Source organism: Hyperoodon ampullatus (genome assembly GCF_949752795.1).
Source record: "Hyperoodon ampullatus genome assembly, chromosome: 8".
Classification (NCBI taxonomy): domain Eukaryota; kingdom Metazoa; phylum Chordata; class Mammalia; order Artiodactyla; family Ziphiidae; genus Hyperoodon; species Hyperoodon ampullatus.
The window spans coordinates 22,075,414-22,094,473 of record NC_136921.1 but is presented as its reverse complement, the minus strand read 5'-3'; the positions used below and the strand labels follow the sequence as shown (position 1 = coordinate 22,094,473).

Here is a 19,060-nt window from a genome sequence, read left to right as displayed (position 1 = left end):
TTGGTAACTGCATTTTGCAGCTTTCTGTTTGGTCACAATGGTAGGATAAGTGGGGGGGTTAGTGATACGAGTCTTAATCTCCAAGTATGTAAGCTTTAAGAGTATAACTCTCTTTTTTCTAATATACAACTTCATAACAGGTTTCACTAGTTTAGGATTTCCCCAAACCAGGTATCCTTCGACACTTGAGATCTTCTTTATTTAATGGGATGGTTTTTGGAACTTGAACGTATTGCCTTGTTTTAAGGGGCATTATTTTGAATCAGTGGATCTTAAAAATTGTCCCTTACTACTAGCCAAATATACTAGGAAGGATAGCTAGCCCTAGGGCATACCTTTTCCCCACCTGAAAAAGTAATGCTCTCAGAAAAACTGAATGTCTGAAAAATGATTTGGATTTTATTTCAGTGTCTTGTAGTAAAGAAAAAAATATCATGACCTTATTTGTTCTGGGAGCTTTTCTGACTGCTATACCAGAGTGGACTGGAAACTTTAGTACATTTTGTACGAACATTTACCAGCCATTGTAGAATCCCATTGTCTTCTCCCCCTCGAGCTGAACTTAAGCCCTATTAAGGTTGGGATCAGAAGGTAAAAGACATAGGTATGATCAGAAAGTGCCGTATAGTGTGGCAGAGATTTTCATCTTTGAAACTTTCCCACCTAGCACTGATTTGCTTTTACTCTGGGGGACATGTTTAGTTTGAGCATGTTTGAATAGTCTACCCAAACTTCAATGCCAGAGGGTCAGCAGCAGCCCCCAGGAAGGACAGTCCAATGAATTAAGCATCAGGCTGTTATTTCTCGTGTTATCTTAGTGGAACAAAGATATTCTGAACTGACCCTGCACTGCAGAATCCTCCCTTTCCTAATTGGTTGGGTGTCAGGATGGACAGGCAGTCTGCCACATAAAGCCTTCAAACTGGGCTGCCAGGTGCCTTGGGTGCCTTGGGTCATACTTCTGACCCCTCTGGAAAGAAGTCAGTTTGCATGAGGAGAGGTGAGTGAAAATACGGACAGAGGACAGCCCTTTGACCACAGGAATCCACTAGCTTTTAACAGATCCATAGAAATGAAAATGAACAGAAAAGGGCCTTCACTTTGTCTTTGCCTCTACTTTATGAGAACACACTTATTATGTTAAGCTGTCTTGTCTTGCCTGGGTGCTGCCATAAAGAGAAGTGACCTGCAGTTTCATTGTCTGTGGGTGTGTTCTAGGTTGGAAGTGTGAATCCTGCTGAAAACTTCCGTGTTCTAGTGAGGCAGAAGAAGACCAGCTTTGAGGAAGGTAAGAGATGTGCCGTAGGCGTTGCAGTTAAGGAAGCATGGTTAATTAGGTTAACTGATTTAAGTCTAGACTAATAAGTGTCACCTTTGGTCATAATGCGTTATATAGCAGTTTTCTTTCCTGGTGGATCTTTGTGACTGTCCCTTGTTAGTAAGCTCACCGAGGTAACGTTATGAGCACAGGAGGGTAAACTCAGCACAGGTCTGCTAAACAGAGACGAGCTAATTTGTAGGTCTCCCTGTTAAGAAAACTGTGGGCCAGAATCTTGGAGCTTTTAGTTCCACTTCAGTGAAATCCTTTGGGAATAAAACGTTTTTGTGTCATATCTTCCTATTTTCTGAGACATATAATTTTTGTTCTCTCCTAAGAGTTTCAGCCCCTTGACAGTAATCTCAGAAAGACCTTACTGCTGCCCTTAGATTTGATCCTCCTGAAATTGACCCTGTCCTCACATTTTTCTTTTCAGATATAACCTAGAATTCCATTTAGGCTTGAGCTGATATTAAAACAGCTTTGAGGGATAGATAGAGGGTCTCAGACTGACATTCATTCACTTGATCGCATTCAGGTTCCTGTTCATTCACGTTTAATGAATGGCAGCTGGCAACTGTAATCCTGCAGGTTTGTGTATATAACAGTATTGCATTCATTATTGCTCCCCAGGGTCAGGACTGCGAGCTGCCTTCTCTGAGTGTTTATGTTCATGTGTGCACAGCACCTTCTGTTCCAACTTCTTGGCATTTGGGGGGAAATGAGTCCTAAATGCCTAGAAACGCTACAGCTTTTTAATCATCTATGGTACCTAGTGTATGTCTAAGGGCCTTACTACTTAGAGTGTGACAATCCTAGCAAGATGCCTAGACTTCCTGTGCTGTTGCCCAAAGGCAGTTATAAACAGCTGAGAGCATATAATCTGCCAGGCCAAATCTTGTTGGTGGGAACACAGAGGCCAAGCCCATGAGAATTCCCTGAGGAAGACCAGCTCCATCCTCATGGTAATCTGCATTCTTTTAGGTGGGGTGTGTACGTTTTGTGTTCTGAGAATGGGGAAGAGCTTTTTGCCCTCTTAAAGACTGACGTATAGAAGAAAACCTTGAGTTTTAACATAAAACAAAACTACATCTAAATAGAAGGAGGAAATCTAAAATTAAAGTGACAGCTTCCAGAAGGATTGGGGGAAACAGTACTTCAGAATTTCTCTCCTTCAAATACTGGGTTAATCAAAGGAGGCTTTCACAGCATTGTACCTGTGTTGTCTCTTAGGCTGCATATTGTGACTGTGTGTTTGGTAGGGGGCAGAAACACCGCTGTGACAAGTCAACAAACTCGGTCATCTATCATGGTTGTTGTGTTTTTGAAGACAGATTGAGTCCTTCTTATCTTTTGATGATATGTTATGGATTACATCAGCCAAAGTCAAAGGTTGTCCCTTTGGAAGTAATTGGTCTTCCTGGTTGGTGTAGGTGTGATCTCGTCAGGGACTAAATCTAGCATCATCACCATTATAAAGGCAGCCTACTAGTTAGTTCAGGTCATTGTGCTGGCACTTACTCTTTGTCTCAGTTATTCCACATAGCAATCCTGCAGAGTCAGGTGAGCAAGCGGAGAAAATATTAGAGCTTCAACAGCTGGTGTCAGAATTTTCTGAAAAAGAAAATTATGTTTACTGGGAAAATACTTTGATAAGTCTTTGGGGTAGAGACTGAGTCTGTGTCCCCAGGCTTGGTTGTTGGCCAGTGCTGGGGTTCAGAGGAGGGGAAGCTGCTAGCACCGTAGAAGTGGAAAAACTGGAGCTAGTTCAGGAGAGAAGGGGATGAGGAGAACAGGTAAGAGGGAGAGGAAATGAATGAATTTATGTAAGGGCACAGCATTCTGCAGTACAATCCCAACTCATGACTGCAGATACTCGGTGTCAGTAAAACTCTGGAATGCTTGGCTTGAGTGCTCCATCTGGGGAAACTGGTGAGGAGGCAGTTTTGGGTCTGAAAGTCCTTCAGAGAAAGCTCCTGAGAGCACCAGAGGCCAGAGTCTGAAGAGGTCATGAGAGAGTAAATTCCTGAGAATTTGCTTACCTCTTAGGAAAACAGTGTTTCTCCTAGACTAATTGGGGATTTAAAGCAGTCTTGTGAAAATAACAAGGGCAAGTGGCCCCTCGATGGCATATAGGTTATAATAGGTATTATTATTATTATTATTCCCATTTTACAGGTGGAAAAACTAAAACTGGAAGAAATGAACTTCCCCTCCAAATCACACAGGGATTCAAATCCATGTCTCCTTCAAATACTAGATTTTTCTACCTAGCAGTACTATTTCTCCTGATTCCTAATGCCTTTTTTTCCTACACGCTTCTTTGTTTAAACATTATAAGGTCAAGTATCTCAAACCTTGTGCCCATAGATAGGATTTTTGATGAGTAGACGGTTCTTTTCTGTTGAATGTGACTGAGTGCTGGCACGTTGTAGTGCTGTGATGGTGGATGTCCCTCTGTACCTCCATCTGGGACTTATCAGTCAGAGATCACCAGTGACCTCACAAAAGCAGACTTTATGCAGAGCTGCAAGAAAATGGGACTGCCCACTTGTTAGCAACTAGTTCTGTTTCATGGTCCTAAATTGGCTTCCCTTTTTTGCTTCAAGCTCCAGAAATTTTGTTTCTTCATTACTTTTCTACCTTTGTTCTTCTGCTTGGATATCTCTTTGCTAAGCTCTTTGTGAGCCAGGACTCCCCTTGCAAGCCCGAAGTACCCCTCCAAACTTAAAGCTGCCTCCCTGGTATTGGTCTTCTAGAGGCAGAAGCCCTTCTCTTCTCTCCAGTGTATCTGTTTTTTAAATTCAGTTGCCAAAAGCATGATTAATAATAGATAGTTTTACCCTTAGTTAGAACTTGGCCCTTTCACCTATTGTTACAGACTAAAGTATGGGTGTAATTCCTTTTCACCTGTACTAGTAGCAGAGTCATACTGAGAGTATTGTGACCCTATCCCCTTGACATCAGCAGTAGGCAGCTACACATTTTCTTACCTAGTTTTTGGTGCGAGGGATGTTTCTTGTCCTACGATTATTGGCATAGAGTAGATAACACTGAACCCCAGGAACGTGTTCTTTTTGGCTGTTGATGCTTCTGTAAGATGTCTTTTTTTTTTTTTTTTTTTTTGTGGTACGCGGGCCTCTCACTGTTGTGGCCTCTCCCGTTGTGGAGCACAGGCTCCGGATGCGCAGGCTCAGCGGCCATGGCTCACGGGCCCAGCCGCTCCGCGGCATGTGGGATCTTCCCGGACCGGGGCACGAACCCGTGTCCCCTGCATCGGCAGGCGGACTCTCAACCACTGCGCCACCAGGGAAGCCCTGTAAGATGTCTTTGATTGTCAGGTGCTCTTCTTTTTCTGGTCCCTTTCCTTCTCCCTCACTACCCACCCACTCTTCTATTACTACAGTTTTAAAATAGAAAATTCTTGACCACAGCTGTATATATAATAATCATCGCTCAATTGTGAAAGTGGGGTTGTTTCCCTCACATAGTATTCGTACGCACATCAGCACCATCATCTGTGATGTCTGTTGTGTGTAGTTGTGGATTATTGGAGAACCTGAGTCCACAGAGTTCTCAGAGACTCCTCAGCAGTGACAGGGTGGCAGAGCTCTGTTCCACCAAACTGAATTCACAGGAGCCTGACTGGTTGAAAAACCAACCTGTCAAGAAAAGGCATCCTAAGTAGAAGTGGTATGGGCTCCTATTTGGGGTCTGTTATTTAACATTAGATTAATGTGCAGTGAGTGTAATGTGCACACATCCATTTGATAGATGAGGTTCACTTTATTCTGTGGCTACTGAGATATTTCATTTTTCTCACATCTCTTTCCTCTCTCTCACTTTGTTTGGATCACATCTCATCCTCAAGTCTGCTGCCTTTCTTCTCTAACCTATCTTATTCTCATACATCAAACAACATCCTTTCAATTTTAAAGGACATTTCTTAAAATTCACTTCTGCAAGATCTCCCAAAATTAGGCAGAATGTTATTACCACAATTAGTAATAAAATTATATTATTCAGCAAAGTCAAATAGATAATTTTTTCAACTCTGTGGGTAGAGTACTATCCCCTTTGTACAGCAGTTTACTTACACACATTATATGATTTTCTGCCCTGAATCAAGCCTAACCTGTGGATTCTCAAGAGTTGGGATCTAGGAGAAATTTCCTGTGTGTGTGTCTGTGTTATGTATTTTCTTTTTTTAATGGTGTATTAATCTTGGGTATGGATTATGTAACCTATCATAGCTCTCTCCAGATAAACATAAGAAGATAAAAATATGGCCTTTATTATTTTGCACAGAGCTGGTAAATTTAAGAAAAATAACCTCCGTTAAATACCTTGAACGTCTTGAAAGAAAGGTACTAAATACAAACAGAACTAAAATTTTAAGTATCTTTAGCTGTATAAGAGTTTTGTTTTGTTTTTTAACAGTTTGACATACTTTCTTAGTCCTTTCCCAAAATAGCAGTGATCCATGTAATCACAAGAGAGAAAATACATGATTACATATTCTAGAGGTTTAGTCTATACTTTCATATTTTTTATTAAATATCTTACTTGTTCTTCACTGGCTTTTTTTTTTGACTTGTCTAGTTTTAAATTGTTAAACTCCAGAACTTGATGATCCAGGCTTATTTTACACCTCACTTATCAATGACAAGTAGAGTCTCATTTGAAAACAAAAATCAGCTTATTTGGAATTGTAAAGGATACCTACTAAAAGGGTATGTTATTATTTGACATGGCAATTGTGTATCAGTGACCCTTAGGGTCTTGTTCGTCTTCCGTGTGGCATGGATTGAGGCCCAGAATAGTTGAGATGACTTTCCACGGATTATTGCAAATACGCGGATCAGATTCCAGAGAGCCAATTCTTGGCCTCCTGTGGCTTAAACATCTTCATTGGTTGCTTACATTTCATTAGACAGCACAGCACTGCTCTGAAGTTTACATTTTAATATAATAAAACTCATTAACCAAATAATTAAAATGAAATCATTGAAATGAAGACAAAAAAAAATAAGAAAGACATGGCATAGAAATCAAAGACCGTCATATACACACAACCACTTTATAAGTAAGTGTTTTCAGTTTTCACAATTCTCCCTAAAAGGCTTCTGTCCATTCTCACTCAGCTTCTAGCATCTTTTCAAATTCCTGTCAATCTGTAGATCAGAATATCTCTAATTACGGAGTATGGCTCTTGTAAAATGTAGCCTGGCTATCTGTTAAAAAAAGAGAGCGTACAAATCCTGTTTGCTATAGGTAAGCTCTCAGTGAGCACCAAGATTTCTTCCTGAGAGCATTAAAGGACGTCTGGTATGTGATACACAACAGCATTTTCATTCTCCCAGTGTTTTGTTTTCTCATGCCAGGTGGTAAAGTTGCTTGCCTTAAACCTGCTGAGTATTTTTTTCCCTTTTTATGTTAAAAATAGAAAGAATATTTTTCCCTCTGGCTGAAAATTTGGAACTCATATGAATGCTTTCCCTGTGTCAGAACAGCTAGAAGAACAGAGTCCATTCAAGCCTGCATTTAACGTAGTGACCCACTGGCTTGCTTTGATGACCTGTGCCAGCTGCTGGAAACACGGAATTAATGATGGGTGCTTTGGAGAAAAGGTGTGTTATCCAACTTGCTGTTGGAGTTCACCCTTGCAGGAAGTGCTAATGAGAATGATTTGTGAAGCAAAGAGCTGTTGAAGTACTTACTCAACGGCAATTTGGTTTTTTCTTTATTGCCTATAAATTCATGGTGCATGGTAGATCACTGTCATGCAGAGCATTGCATTTGTTTCTCCTTGAACTAGAGAATTGTCTTCATGATTATTTCTTAAGCCCAGCTGGTTGATAAAGGAAACTGATTTCAGGTTGTGCTGATGTGCAAACTGCTTTCATCAATGACTTAAAGTGACTGCTTGTGGCAAACAGCAGAAGCTCTTAACCAATTAAGATGTTTAGGAAAGGATGTTAGGCTTTTGTTAAAATAGTAACTAATGGGCTGAAATGTGTTAAGAGGAACCTAGAAACAGCTCGGAGTCCCATTTAAAGGCAATAAAAGTATTTTGGTCCCCTCCCCCTTTCAAATTATAAGCACAGGGCAAAAAGTATGCTTACACAGAAAGAAGTGGCAAGTATAATTTGGTATACTTAGTCCTGTCTGTTTCCATATCTACATAAAATTTTTTAAATGACATACTATGTCATTTTTGGTCATACTTTGGTCATACTTTGGACCATACTTTGGTCAGAAAAGGGGGAGAAGTTTGGTTCAGATATAGAACACAGTTTCATCAGGGCTTGAGAATATTATCAGTGTAGATGTCCTTGGACATAAATTAACTTTTTTTTTTTTTTTTTGCAGTTCCTTATGGACAGTTGCAGAAAAATCTTTAGTTAATAGTTATGATTAAAGACCCTGCTGTGGATTGAATTGTGTTCCCCCCAAAATTCATATATTAAAGCACTGACTCCTCATGCGATGGTATTTTGAGATGGGGCCTTTGGGAGGTCATTAGGTTTAGATGAGGTCATGAGGGTGGAGCCCTCATGATGCGATTAGTGCCCTTATAAAAAGAGACACCAGAGTTTGCACTCTCCTCTTCTCTTTCTCACTTTTTTTCCTCTGTGATGTGAAGGTGACTGTCTGCAAGCCAGGAAGAGAGCCCTCACCCAAACCTGACCATGCTGGCACCGGCTTCCAAACTGTGACAAAATAAATTTCTGTTGTTGAAGGCAGCTAGCCCATGATATTTTGTTATGTCAGCCTGAGCTGACTAATACAGGCTCATTTTCTTTTCCTTTGTCAGATTAAACTGCTGAAATCCTGTATTTTATCTCTTTATGTCTTTTAGTGGTAATGAGATGCAACTGTAATACTCAAGTTAGTCACCGTATTTCATTGGTAGGCCATTGAAGTCAGGAGCCATTATATGAGAACTATCTAACTATAATTCTCTTGCCCTTGGAATCTAGTAGTGTTTCCTTGGGACATTGAGGATAAGATTTACTGTCTGAGCTTTTCAGCAGTTATTCTGTAAAAGAAACATCTAGTGTCTCCTCTCTCTCTGTGGTAAATCTCCACAAATCTCTCAGTTGAATTGCACTTATTTATTGCCAGTTTTTAAATAGTTCATTGAAGTATAATTTTCTACTATAAAGTGTACTCATTCTAAGTGCAATTTACTGATCCTTTATCAATGGAAAAGGTTATACAGTCATCACCACACCCCAGTTAAAGAACTTTTCCTTCAACTCCAGAAAGTTCCCCGTTGCAGTGTGTAGTCAGTTCTTTTTTTCCCCACCACCACCTCAAGCAACTATTTTCTGTCTCTATAGCTTTGCCTTTTCTGGAAATTTTACGTAAATGGAATCACTCAATATGCAGTGTTTCACATCTGACTTCTTTTACTTAGCATAAGGTTTTTGAAGTTTGTCTATGTTGTAGCATGTATCAATAATTGACTTCTTTTTGAGCTGAATAATATTCCATTTTAATGAATATGCCACAGTTTCTTTATCCACTTGCCAATTAATGGATATTTGGATTGTTTCCAGTTTTTAGCTATTACAAATAATGCTGCTATGGACATTTGCATACAAGTCTTTGTATGTTTTTAGTTTTCTTGGGTGGGAGTGGAATTGCTGAACCATATGGGAAGTTTATGTTTAACTTTTTAAGAAATAGCCAAACTCTTTTCACAAGTGGCGTACCATTTTATATTCCCACTGGCAGTGAATGAGGGTTCCACTTTCTCCACATCCTTGATAACATTGTATTGTCAGTCTTTTCAGTTATAGCTATTTTAGTGTGAATGTGTCAGTGTATCATGGTGGTTTTAGTTTGCAGTTTCTTAAAGACTGCTAATGATACTGACCAGTTTTCATGTGCTTATTAGCCATTCATATATCTTCTATCTTGTTTATCATTTTTTTATTTTTCTATGGGCTGTCATATTGTTGTCATCTATAAGAAATCTTTGCCTAGCCCAAGTCACAAAGATTTTCTCCTGTGTTTTCTTTTGAAAGTTTTAGGCCTATAATTCATTTTGAGTTGATTTTTGTAAATGAGTATTTGGTAAGTGTGTAGGTTCATTGTTTTTCAGAGGGATAACTAATTGTCCCAGCACCGTTTGTTGAAAAGACTGTCCTTTTCCCATCGAATTGCCTTGGCACCTTGTTGAAAATTATTTGACCATAAGTGTAAGAGTTTATTTCTGTAGTCTTCAATTTAATTACATTGATCTATGCCTGTCCTTCACTAATACATTGCCTTTGTTTACTTTAGCTCTATAGTAAGTTTTGAAATACTGTATCATAAGTTTTCCAATTCTGTTCTTTTCTAAAATTGTTTTGGATAATCTAGGTCCCTCACATTTCCATATAAATTTTAGGATCAGCTTTTTGATTTTCAGGGATTTTGATAGGGATTGGCATTGAGTATATAAAATAATTAAGGAAGAATCTCCATCTTAACAATATTGAATTTCCTAATCCATGAACATGGATTCTTTTTCCATTTATTTAAATCTTGTTTACTTTCTCTCCATAATGTTTTATAGATTTTAGTGTACAAGACCTGCACTTCTTTTGTTAAATTTTTGCCAAAATTTGTTAAATTTTTAATGCAATTGTGAATGAAATTTTTAAAAATTTATTTTTGGACTGTCTTGCTAGTATATAGAAATATTGATTTTCATATATTGGCCTTATATCCTGCAGCCTTGTTAAACTTGTTTATTAGTTCTAGTTGTTTTTGTATGCCCCTTAGGATTTTCTACTTACAGGATCATATTATCTGCAAATAAAGGCAGTCTTACTTCTTTCTTTCTAACTTGTATGCTTTTCTTTTTTTTCTTTTTTTTTTTTTATTTTACTGGCTGGAACATCCAGTACAGTGTTGGCTTTCAGACTTTCACCATTAGTATGATGTTAGTTCTGAGTTTTCTCCAATTCCCTTTATCATCTTGAAGAAGTTTTCTTCCATTCCTGTGTGATTGAGAGTTTTTATTGTGAATGAATGTTGAGTTTTGTCAGATGCACGTTCTACATCTATTGAGATGATTATGTGGGTTTTATTCTTCTATTTATATGGTATACTGTATTCATTGGTTTTCAGTTGTTAAACCAGCCTTGCATTACAGGGATAAATTCCAGTCAGTCATGGTAAATAATCCTTTTTGAATGTTTCTGAATTCATTTTGCTAATATTTTGGTAGGATTTTTCTGTGTATATTCATGAGGGATACTTTTCTGTAGTTTTCTTGTGATATCTTTGTCTGACTTTGGTATCAGGAGAATACAGCCCTCATAGGATGAGTTGAGAAGTATTCTTTCCTCCTCTTCAGAATTGGTATGATGTCTTCTTTAAACATTTGATAGAATTTGCCAGTGAAGCCTTCTGGACCTGGTTTCTTTGTGGGAAGCTTTTTAAAACTAATTCAGTCATTTTACTTATGATAGAGTTAGTCAGATTTTCTATTTCTTCTTGAGTCATTGGTGGTAATTTGTGTCTTTATATGAATTTGTCCATTTCATCTAAGTTGTCTAATTTGTTGGCATAACGTTGTTCATATTATTTTTCCCTTACAATATTTTTAAGTTCTGTGGTTTATAGTTATATGCCTGCTTTATTCCTGATTTTGTTAATTTGTATCTTCTGGTTTTCTTGGTCAGTCTAAGTAAAGGTTTATGGGCTTTGTTTCTCTTTTATAGAAGATCCTAACTTTTAGTTTTATTGATTTTCCTCCATTATATTTTTTAAAAATTTCATTGATTTCTGCTCTGATCTCGATTATTCCCTTCCTTTTGCTTGCTTTGGATTTGGTAATTTGCTTTTTTTCTAGTTTCTTATGGTGGAAGTTTAGATTACTGATTTGAAACTTCTTTTCTAACATAGGTATTTAAATCTATACATTTTCGTCTAGCCAGTTCTTTAGCTGCACACTATGAATTGTGATAACGTGTTTTCATTTTCACTCATTTTCACTCAATTAGAAATGCTTTCTAATTTCTTTTGTGATTACTTTGACCTTTGGATCATTTAGAACTGTGCTGGATTATTTAAGACTGTGTTGTTTAATTTCCAAATACTAGGAAATTCCCAAATTTATTTCTGTTGTTGATTTTTAATTTAATTCTGTTGTAACTGGAGAACATATTTGGAATGGCTTCAGTCCTTTTAAATTTATTGAGACTTGTTTTATAGCTTAGCATATAGTCTGTTCTGACAAATGTTTCATATGCCCTTTAAAAGAATATGTATTCTGGGCTTCCCTGGTGGCGCAGTGGTTGAGAGTCCGCCTGCCGATGCAGGGGACACGGGTTCGTGCCCCGGTCCGGGAAGATCCCACATGCCGCAGAGCGGCTGGGCCCGTGAGCCATGGCCGCCGAGCCTACGTGTCCGGAGCCTGTGCTCCGCAACGGGAGAGGCCACAACAGTGAGAGGCCCGCGTACCGCCAAAAAAAAAAAAAAAAAAAAAAAAAAAAGTATATGTAATCTATTGTTGCTAGGTTGAGGGTTCTGTAAATGTCAACTTGGCCAGTTTGGATGATAGTTTTTTCAAATCTATATCTTTGTTGATTTTATGTCTAGTTTTCTCCATGATGTTTTGAGTATTGAAGGTTATTCACCTTGAAACCTTGTGGGCTATTAACACCTTTATAATTTTTGCCTCACCTAGCTAAACAAATATCTAGAAACCCAAGTGAATTTCTAGAGTACTAATAAAGAAAACATTGTCAGTTCAAGTAACAGAGTGTATTTTAAATAAAGGTCTTCAGGTATTGGAGTTTAAAAAAAAAGCAAAACTTAGATGTATGTATCACAGGATTATGTTTGTGATTCAGAATCCTCTGCTTCATGGGAGGAATTCATTTACATTAGTAAATGACAAGCTTACTCAGTACAGGAAAAACTGTGGAGATTTCAGGAACTTGTTAGCAAGTCTTAGTTCAGTGTTTAAAGATTGGGAACATTCATAGGTTCATTGCTCCCTCCTTTCATTTGTTTTTTCTTTGGTGCTCTTTTTCTCAAGCATGGGTGTATTTTGTTTGATTCATTATTTGCCTCATACATAAGTTTGAATTATCCCAATTACCTCATAATTGTCCCATTTCTAATTACTCTTAGATGGACTATAATGAAGCCAGCAGGACTTATACACTGGAATTTTAAATGTATAGAATTACAGGGAAGGTTGAATCTACAAACTAATGATAAAATTTGCCTGCCACAAATCTGGTTCAAATTCGTAGACTATCCTGAGGATGGATTCCTAAGGTCCTTTTTCGTACTCTCCTTTAAGTATATGAGTAATAAAGAGAAGGAAGTAGGTGGTAGAGAAAGAATAAAACAAAAAAGAAATAAAAGGATCAGTGAAATAGAAGGGTCCTGAGTAACTGCCATCAGTAAATGTCAACCCATGAAAAATGTCTCTCCATTTAGAACTCACTAAATATACAAACAGTTGTTTATTGTTAACTTATGTAATAGTCTCTTATATGTTTCAAGATGACTTAATTGCTTCTTCAGCTTCTCATTAAAAAATAAATACATGCTCATTGGAAAAAAGTCAAATAGTAATTCAGAAGTACATAAAAAGGGGAACTCTCTTCATTCATTGTCCCCCTCTCTTCCAAACCCTCCTTATACCCACATCCTTTGTCTTGCTTTCTCTCACTTCATAGGAATAACCCTGTTAATCCCTATTAATGTTCTATATCATAGTCAAGATGGTTAATTGTTTTAGTGTATGGTAAATTGAGGTTATAGCCACAGGCAGTACATTTTAGAGAACCTCCCATTCCTCATAGGATCAAGCATCTTGACCTAAGAGGGAAAAAAAGAGCTTACAACAAGATGGGGTGGGGCTAATTCATACTTAGTAAGTGACAACCACAAAGATGCCTGCATATATAGTCATGATAATGTGGAAATGATATCTTATCCACACATACCTGCATACATCTTACATAGCCCATTACTCTTTGTCTATGTATTTTCCCTTTCCATAGAGCTTTATTTTAACCATTTATATCTCTATAAAATTAAGGTTAACGGGTGGTGATCAGAATTCTAGACTGTCCATTCCCCCAGTGATAGCCAGTACTGAATACACAGTGTATGGATTTAAATTGAAGGAACACAAAAAGACATCTTCATGTCTTTTAGACATGAAGCTTTTAGAGGAGTAACTCAGTGAGGCCTTGATCATTTATTCATCCATTCAGCAAATGGTTGTTGAATGCCTATTACGTGCTAGTCATTGTGGCAAGATACAGACAATAAACAAATAAAATCTTTGTTCTAGGGCTGCTGTAACCAAACAAACTGGCTAGCTTAAAACAACAGAAGTTTATTTTCTCTCAGTTCTGGAGGTTAGAAGCCCAGAATAAAGGTGTTAACAGGGTTGGTTCTACCTAAGGACTTTTGAAGGAGAATCCATTCCATGGCCCTCTCCTAGCTATGGTGACAGCTGGCAATCCTTGGTGTTCCTTGGCTTGTAGATGCATCACTCCAGTCTCTGCCTCATCTTCAGTTGGAGTTCTGTGTGACTGTGCCCAAACTGACCTCTTCTTATATGGACATCAGTCATATTGGATTAGCTCCCCCCCTTTATGAACTCATCTTAAATTGATTACATCTGCAAGGACCCTATTTCCAAATAAGGTCACATTCTGAGGCTCTGGAAAGAACTTGAATTTTGGGGGGAACACTGTTCAACTAATGCAGCACTACAGAGAAAACTTAAAACAGGATAGTGGGATGGTGAATGCTGGGGTTGTGAGGGGCTTGTGATTTTATGTAGAGGATCAAGGACGGCTTGTTGCTTGGTTATCATTTGAACAGAGAATCGAGGAAAGTGGAAGATAGAGCCTGGTGGGATATCTCTGGGGAAAGCTTTGCAGACAAGAGCGAGCATTGCCCAGGAGCATCAGGGAAACCAGTGTGTCTGGAGGAAAGAAGTGGAGGTGAGATCAGAGAGATATCTGGGGGCACATATCACATAGGGCCTCCTAGACCTTCTGCTTTTACTCTGAGTGAAATGGGAAACCACTAAAGAGTTGTAAGTAGAGGATGATCTGATTTAAAAGGTACTCTGGCTGCCGTGATGAGAATGGGCAAGGTTGAAGTAGGCAGATGAGTTAGAAGGCTACTGCAGTGATCCAAGTGAGAGAGGTAGTGAAGGAGGTAGCGAGAAGAGGTCAGACTCTCTATATATGTTGAAAGTAGACTTGGCAGGTTTTGCTGGCAGTTTGAAAACAGGATGTGAGAGAAGGAAACAAGTCAAGGGTGACTGTTAAGTTTTTGGGCCTGAGCAACTGGAAGGAATTGGCATTTACTGAGAAGGGAAAGACATACTAAGTTGGTTATTTAGGTCTTGACTTCAGGGAAAAGTCCTGGGTTATCAATATAAATCTGGGAGAAGTCATCATAGAGATGGTCTATAAAGACATGAGAATGGGCGAGATCCTTAAGTGGGGGAGAGGTGTGGGATCTAGGGCACAGGTGGAAGGGGTAACTTAGATAGATGCACACACAGATAGTTCATCCAAGCCAATAGGAAGGATGCAGAGTATGGGTATAGAAGCAGGTGGGTTGACCAGTTTGAGGAAGAATTCATGGAAGAGGCTGGCATGACCTGAGCCATAAAAGGCTGGATAGGAAAGGGCCCAGAGAAAGGTATCCCAAGTGAGGCAGCAGCCAAAGTGATGGGGTGTCCTAGTGCTATGAGTGCTAACAGGACTTTCTCCAGAAATAAGGGATTTTTGTTACTGCTGTTATTTTGTCTCTTGAGCTTACTGTTGATGAGCATTTCTGACCACTTTGTACCATTTCTAAGTTTCTTCTAATTTCTAATCACTTTCTAATCCAGTTGTTTCATATCTGTCTTTTTCTTTCCATCCTAAAAAACACTAATTTAGGCTTTCATTATTTTACCATTGGACAGTTATAGCATCCTATGTTAATTACCCTCAAAGTTCTTCTTGTTCAACTCATCTCATATGTTAGTTCAGATTTTAGCTTCTTATAGCACAGATCTGATTATGGGTCAGCCCTTCTTAGTCACTCTCTGTTTCTTTGAAATTAGTCCCCCAGCCAAGACTTTCCACAACCTTGTCCCATCCCACCATTCTAGACCCATATTTCTACAGGTCCCCTCTGTGCACCCTGTACTCAAACCAAACTGTACTCCTGCTAATACTCTTGGCTTTCTGGCTCTTCTGTATGTTTGCTCGTGATATTTCTTCCACAAAGAATGTCCATTCTTTTTTCTCACCCCCAAATTTCCCCTAAAGAGATTCTTGAGGTTTAAGAGCCAGTGTATGCTGGGTTACTAATGCCCAGTAGTAGTTTTATTGTAATATGATTCATTATTAAAGATGCTGCTGCTGGTCTGCCATCAGTGGGACAAATAAAACCTCTATTTATTTTTATGCTTTCTGAGTACTGCCGGCTAGTAGTAATTTTTTTGTTTCCATCACTGTCTTTAATAATAACAATTTGAATTTTTGAATTACAGCAAAACTAATCCTCAGGTTCTCTGTATTGATTTATAAATCTTAGCCTCATCAAAGAAGAAGTAGAGAAAAATAACATCTCTGTATTTTGAGCTCTAGAATATTATACAACTTTCTTCACAAGATCAGAAAAAGATTTAAAAAAAAAATGAGGGGTCCTTACGGAAAGATACAATATAAACACAGTACATCATTATTTACCAATTTTTAAGAAGATTTACTACATGGAATATGGTTTGAAAATTTCTGGTACTTGATATTTCCATTGAAGAATGAGTCAAATTCTTGAGGCATTGTAAAACACTGCGCTGCCTCCCCTCCGTCATCCACAGAAGCACATTCAACTAGTGGCCGCCTGCTTCTCTCCTTGCTGAGGAGTCTGACTTATCACTCACTGCATCTCTTCAGCTGATCCATGAATTTCAATTCCATTCAATTACCAACTTTTAATTGGATCCCATTGCCAGATTGGTCTGTTCCAGAGCATTTTCTCTTGGCTGCAGTGTTTCTATGGCTACTTGGTTCCTTCTGCCAACTTCCTGTATTAGTTTGATGACAACCACTCAGGTATGAAGCTAGACAGATACTATAAAATTACTACAGCACTATTAGTACAGTATTACTACAGTACTACTGTCATCTTGCGTTCTGCCTCCCTCCTACCACTCATTTAGAATGGGATCAAGTCTAGACGGTGTTCTGAATTCTTCTGTATCAATTTAGTATTTAGTAAATTATCATATTTTAGTATGCTTCACCAAGTTTTAGAATTTGTTTTAGAACCTTAGAAAACTATGGAAAAATAAAAAAAGAAAATCTTGGAGATGCTCTTTCTCTGCCCTCTCCACTCCCTACTCCCAACCTCAATGCATACTGCCAAGCATATAGCATGTGTACATTACATAAATGAGCTAAAAAAATCACTTCGTCATTTGATGAAAAGAACTTCCTTTAGTTTCTTTCTTATGTTAACATCATGTCCCAGTTTTGCACTACTTTAAGTGCACTCCTTTCTGGAAATGGAGGAATTAGTTAAACTAAAGAGTGGATGTTCCTTGTTCTTTAGGTAACTGCTATATGCCCTGTAAATATGAACTAATAACCTTCAGGTTTTATGGGACATGTTTAGTGGGTCTTTAATAGTTAAATTGAGTGTTTTTAGTAAAAAAATTAAAAGACCATAGAATGCCATGAAACCCACCCATTGGCCAGCAAACTTAAAAATTTCCAGCTGACTTGGGAACAGGTCTGGTCTTACACCCAGTTATTTAAGATGAGAAATATTATTCATCCAGAATGGAAAAGACTTGTCATAATGTTCCCTACATAAACTCGTCTTGAAGCCAGTGGGCTGAACCAGATGCCATTTTTTTAGTTTCTCATTAGCTTACACTATCACCTTTTTTCTAGAGTGAGCTAAGACCAAGAGACCTTCAAAATCTTTCTTCCTGTGGCTACACAGTAGGACTCCAAAAATAAAACAAGAGAGTCTCATAGTCTGCAGGATTGGAGTCTAACAGTAAAGGTTTTGCATTTACTGTGCTCCTGTGCCTGGGGTTTTAATTTAACACATCAATGAAAAGTTAGCATTTAAAAAGGGGGGAAAACACCCAGCAGGACTTACTTTTATTAGTGCAATTTGTAAGAAATGACTGCATTTAATGAGAAAATTGTTAAGCATGGAAAAAATGGGCTGTGACTAAACTTATGGAGCTTAAACGTTGAGGTTTTAATTGAGTTTTTTAGTTATTGGTAAGAAAAATAATAATAATAATAAAAACAACCAGGGCTGTATCTGTACTGTTGAAGTGGTCAGTGCTTTATATAACTTTGTACAATTTCCTGTGCTACTGATCATGCATAATATTACTGCTGTGGTATTCTCTGTCGTATCTACTGACTTTGTTCTTAAAAGAGGGGCAGGCGACTTCTACCTGTTAGATGAGGAAGTCTGGGGCAAAGAATCTAGCACAACAGTTTCTAAAAGGGGGAAGGCTGGGGCAGAGGCGAAGTGCAGGACAGAGCTGTGTCTACTCCACAGGCCACCTGCTTAAAAATAAGATGACAATTGAATGTCACTTTCACGTTCATAAAGCTTATGCTTTTTCCCTAGTTCTCAGTTTCTTTTGTTGCCACCAGTGATTTATTTTTCCCCAGTAAGCAGATTTTATTAAAGACTGTAAGACTAAAAACGGGAATAACACCAGACCAAGGAGCACAGACATTCAGGACAAATTCTTGGTATCTTAGATCCAAACTCTTTTGGAAGTGGAAGCAGGAAGGGTATTTAAGAAATAAATCAGCATAAAATGTCATTGAGAGGGAAAATATTTAGGATACCTTTTTTTTGTACTTATATTTTCAGAAGTGCATTTGCTCCTGAAAGGACATGAATACCATGGGAAGGGTTCAGTCACTTCTTGTTACTCAGGTTTATCAACATGGTCCACACAATTGTGTGGAACCTGTTGGCTGTGTTTCACCATAAACCTGAAGGAAAGGGAAGTGTATGTAGCTCACCCTTCCCCTGTGTGCACCAGCTCTGGGGGGAGGACTGGAGCAGGTCCAGCCCCTGCAGGTTGCATTTTCCAGGCTCCCACAGCTACTAGCTTCCTACTGGGTTCAGCCAGTGTGAGAGATTGGTGGGAAGTAAGGAAGGAGGGAGAAGCCAGTATATTTCTCTTTTTCCTTTACCGAGTAGGGCAGCAGCTCCAAGTCCTCCATGGTTTTGGCTCCCATAGGACAGGCCCCTGAGCTTTAGTTATACCCCCTCTCATTTCTTTTCTGCTCTGTTCTTTTTTCCTCCACAGTGCCGGGGTGCTAGGAGCTTCTTGCTGTTCCTAATGTCTGGGTTACAGCACCCATTCTCAGTTGGCTTAATACTTCTTTATCACCTGTGTAACAGTTGCCTGCATTAAATTTCCTGGTTAAATATTCAGTGATTTCTGTTCTTCTGGTTGGACCCTAGCCAATAATACACAGAGCCTCTAACCACAATGGCCAATTTATATCCTATAGTAAAGAGACACAAGGAAGCTTCTTTGTGACAGATTTCTGTTTCTGTAACCTTTATTAAAACACAGACTTGTTTTCTTACCAGGCAAGTGTTTCTTGTTAAGTTTTTGCTTTAAAACAGTGATTGTAATTTACATGTGGATTTAATTGGCGGCAGACTGGACTGCTTGCTTAGATTTTTATTTGCTGCTGATAG

General features: G+C 38.5%; 1 protein-coding gene across 1 annotated transcript in view; it reads left to right on the top strand.

The window, feature by feature from the left end:
- Nucleotides 1-19,060, top strand: part of XRCC5 (X-ray repair cross complementing 5) — a gene marked incomplete at its 5' end in the record, with an annotated part of 96,708 nt that overhangs the window by 52,797 nt on the left and 24,851 nt on the right. Inside the window, one exon of the mRNA XM_079710166.1 lies at nucleotides 1,219-1,288. Coding sequence (XP_079566292.1) covers nucleotides 1,219-1,288 — 70 coding nt within the window. The remainder of the gene's footprint in view (nucleotides 1-1,218; nucleotides 1,289-19,060) is intronic.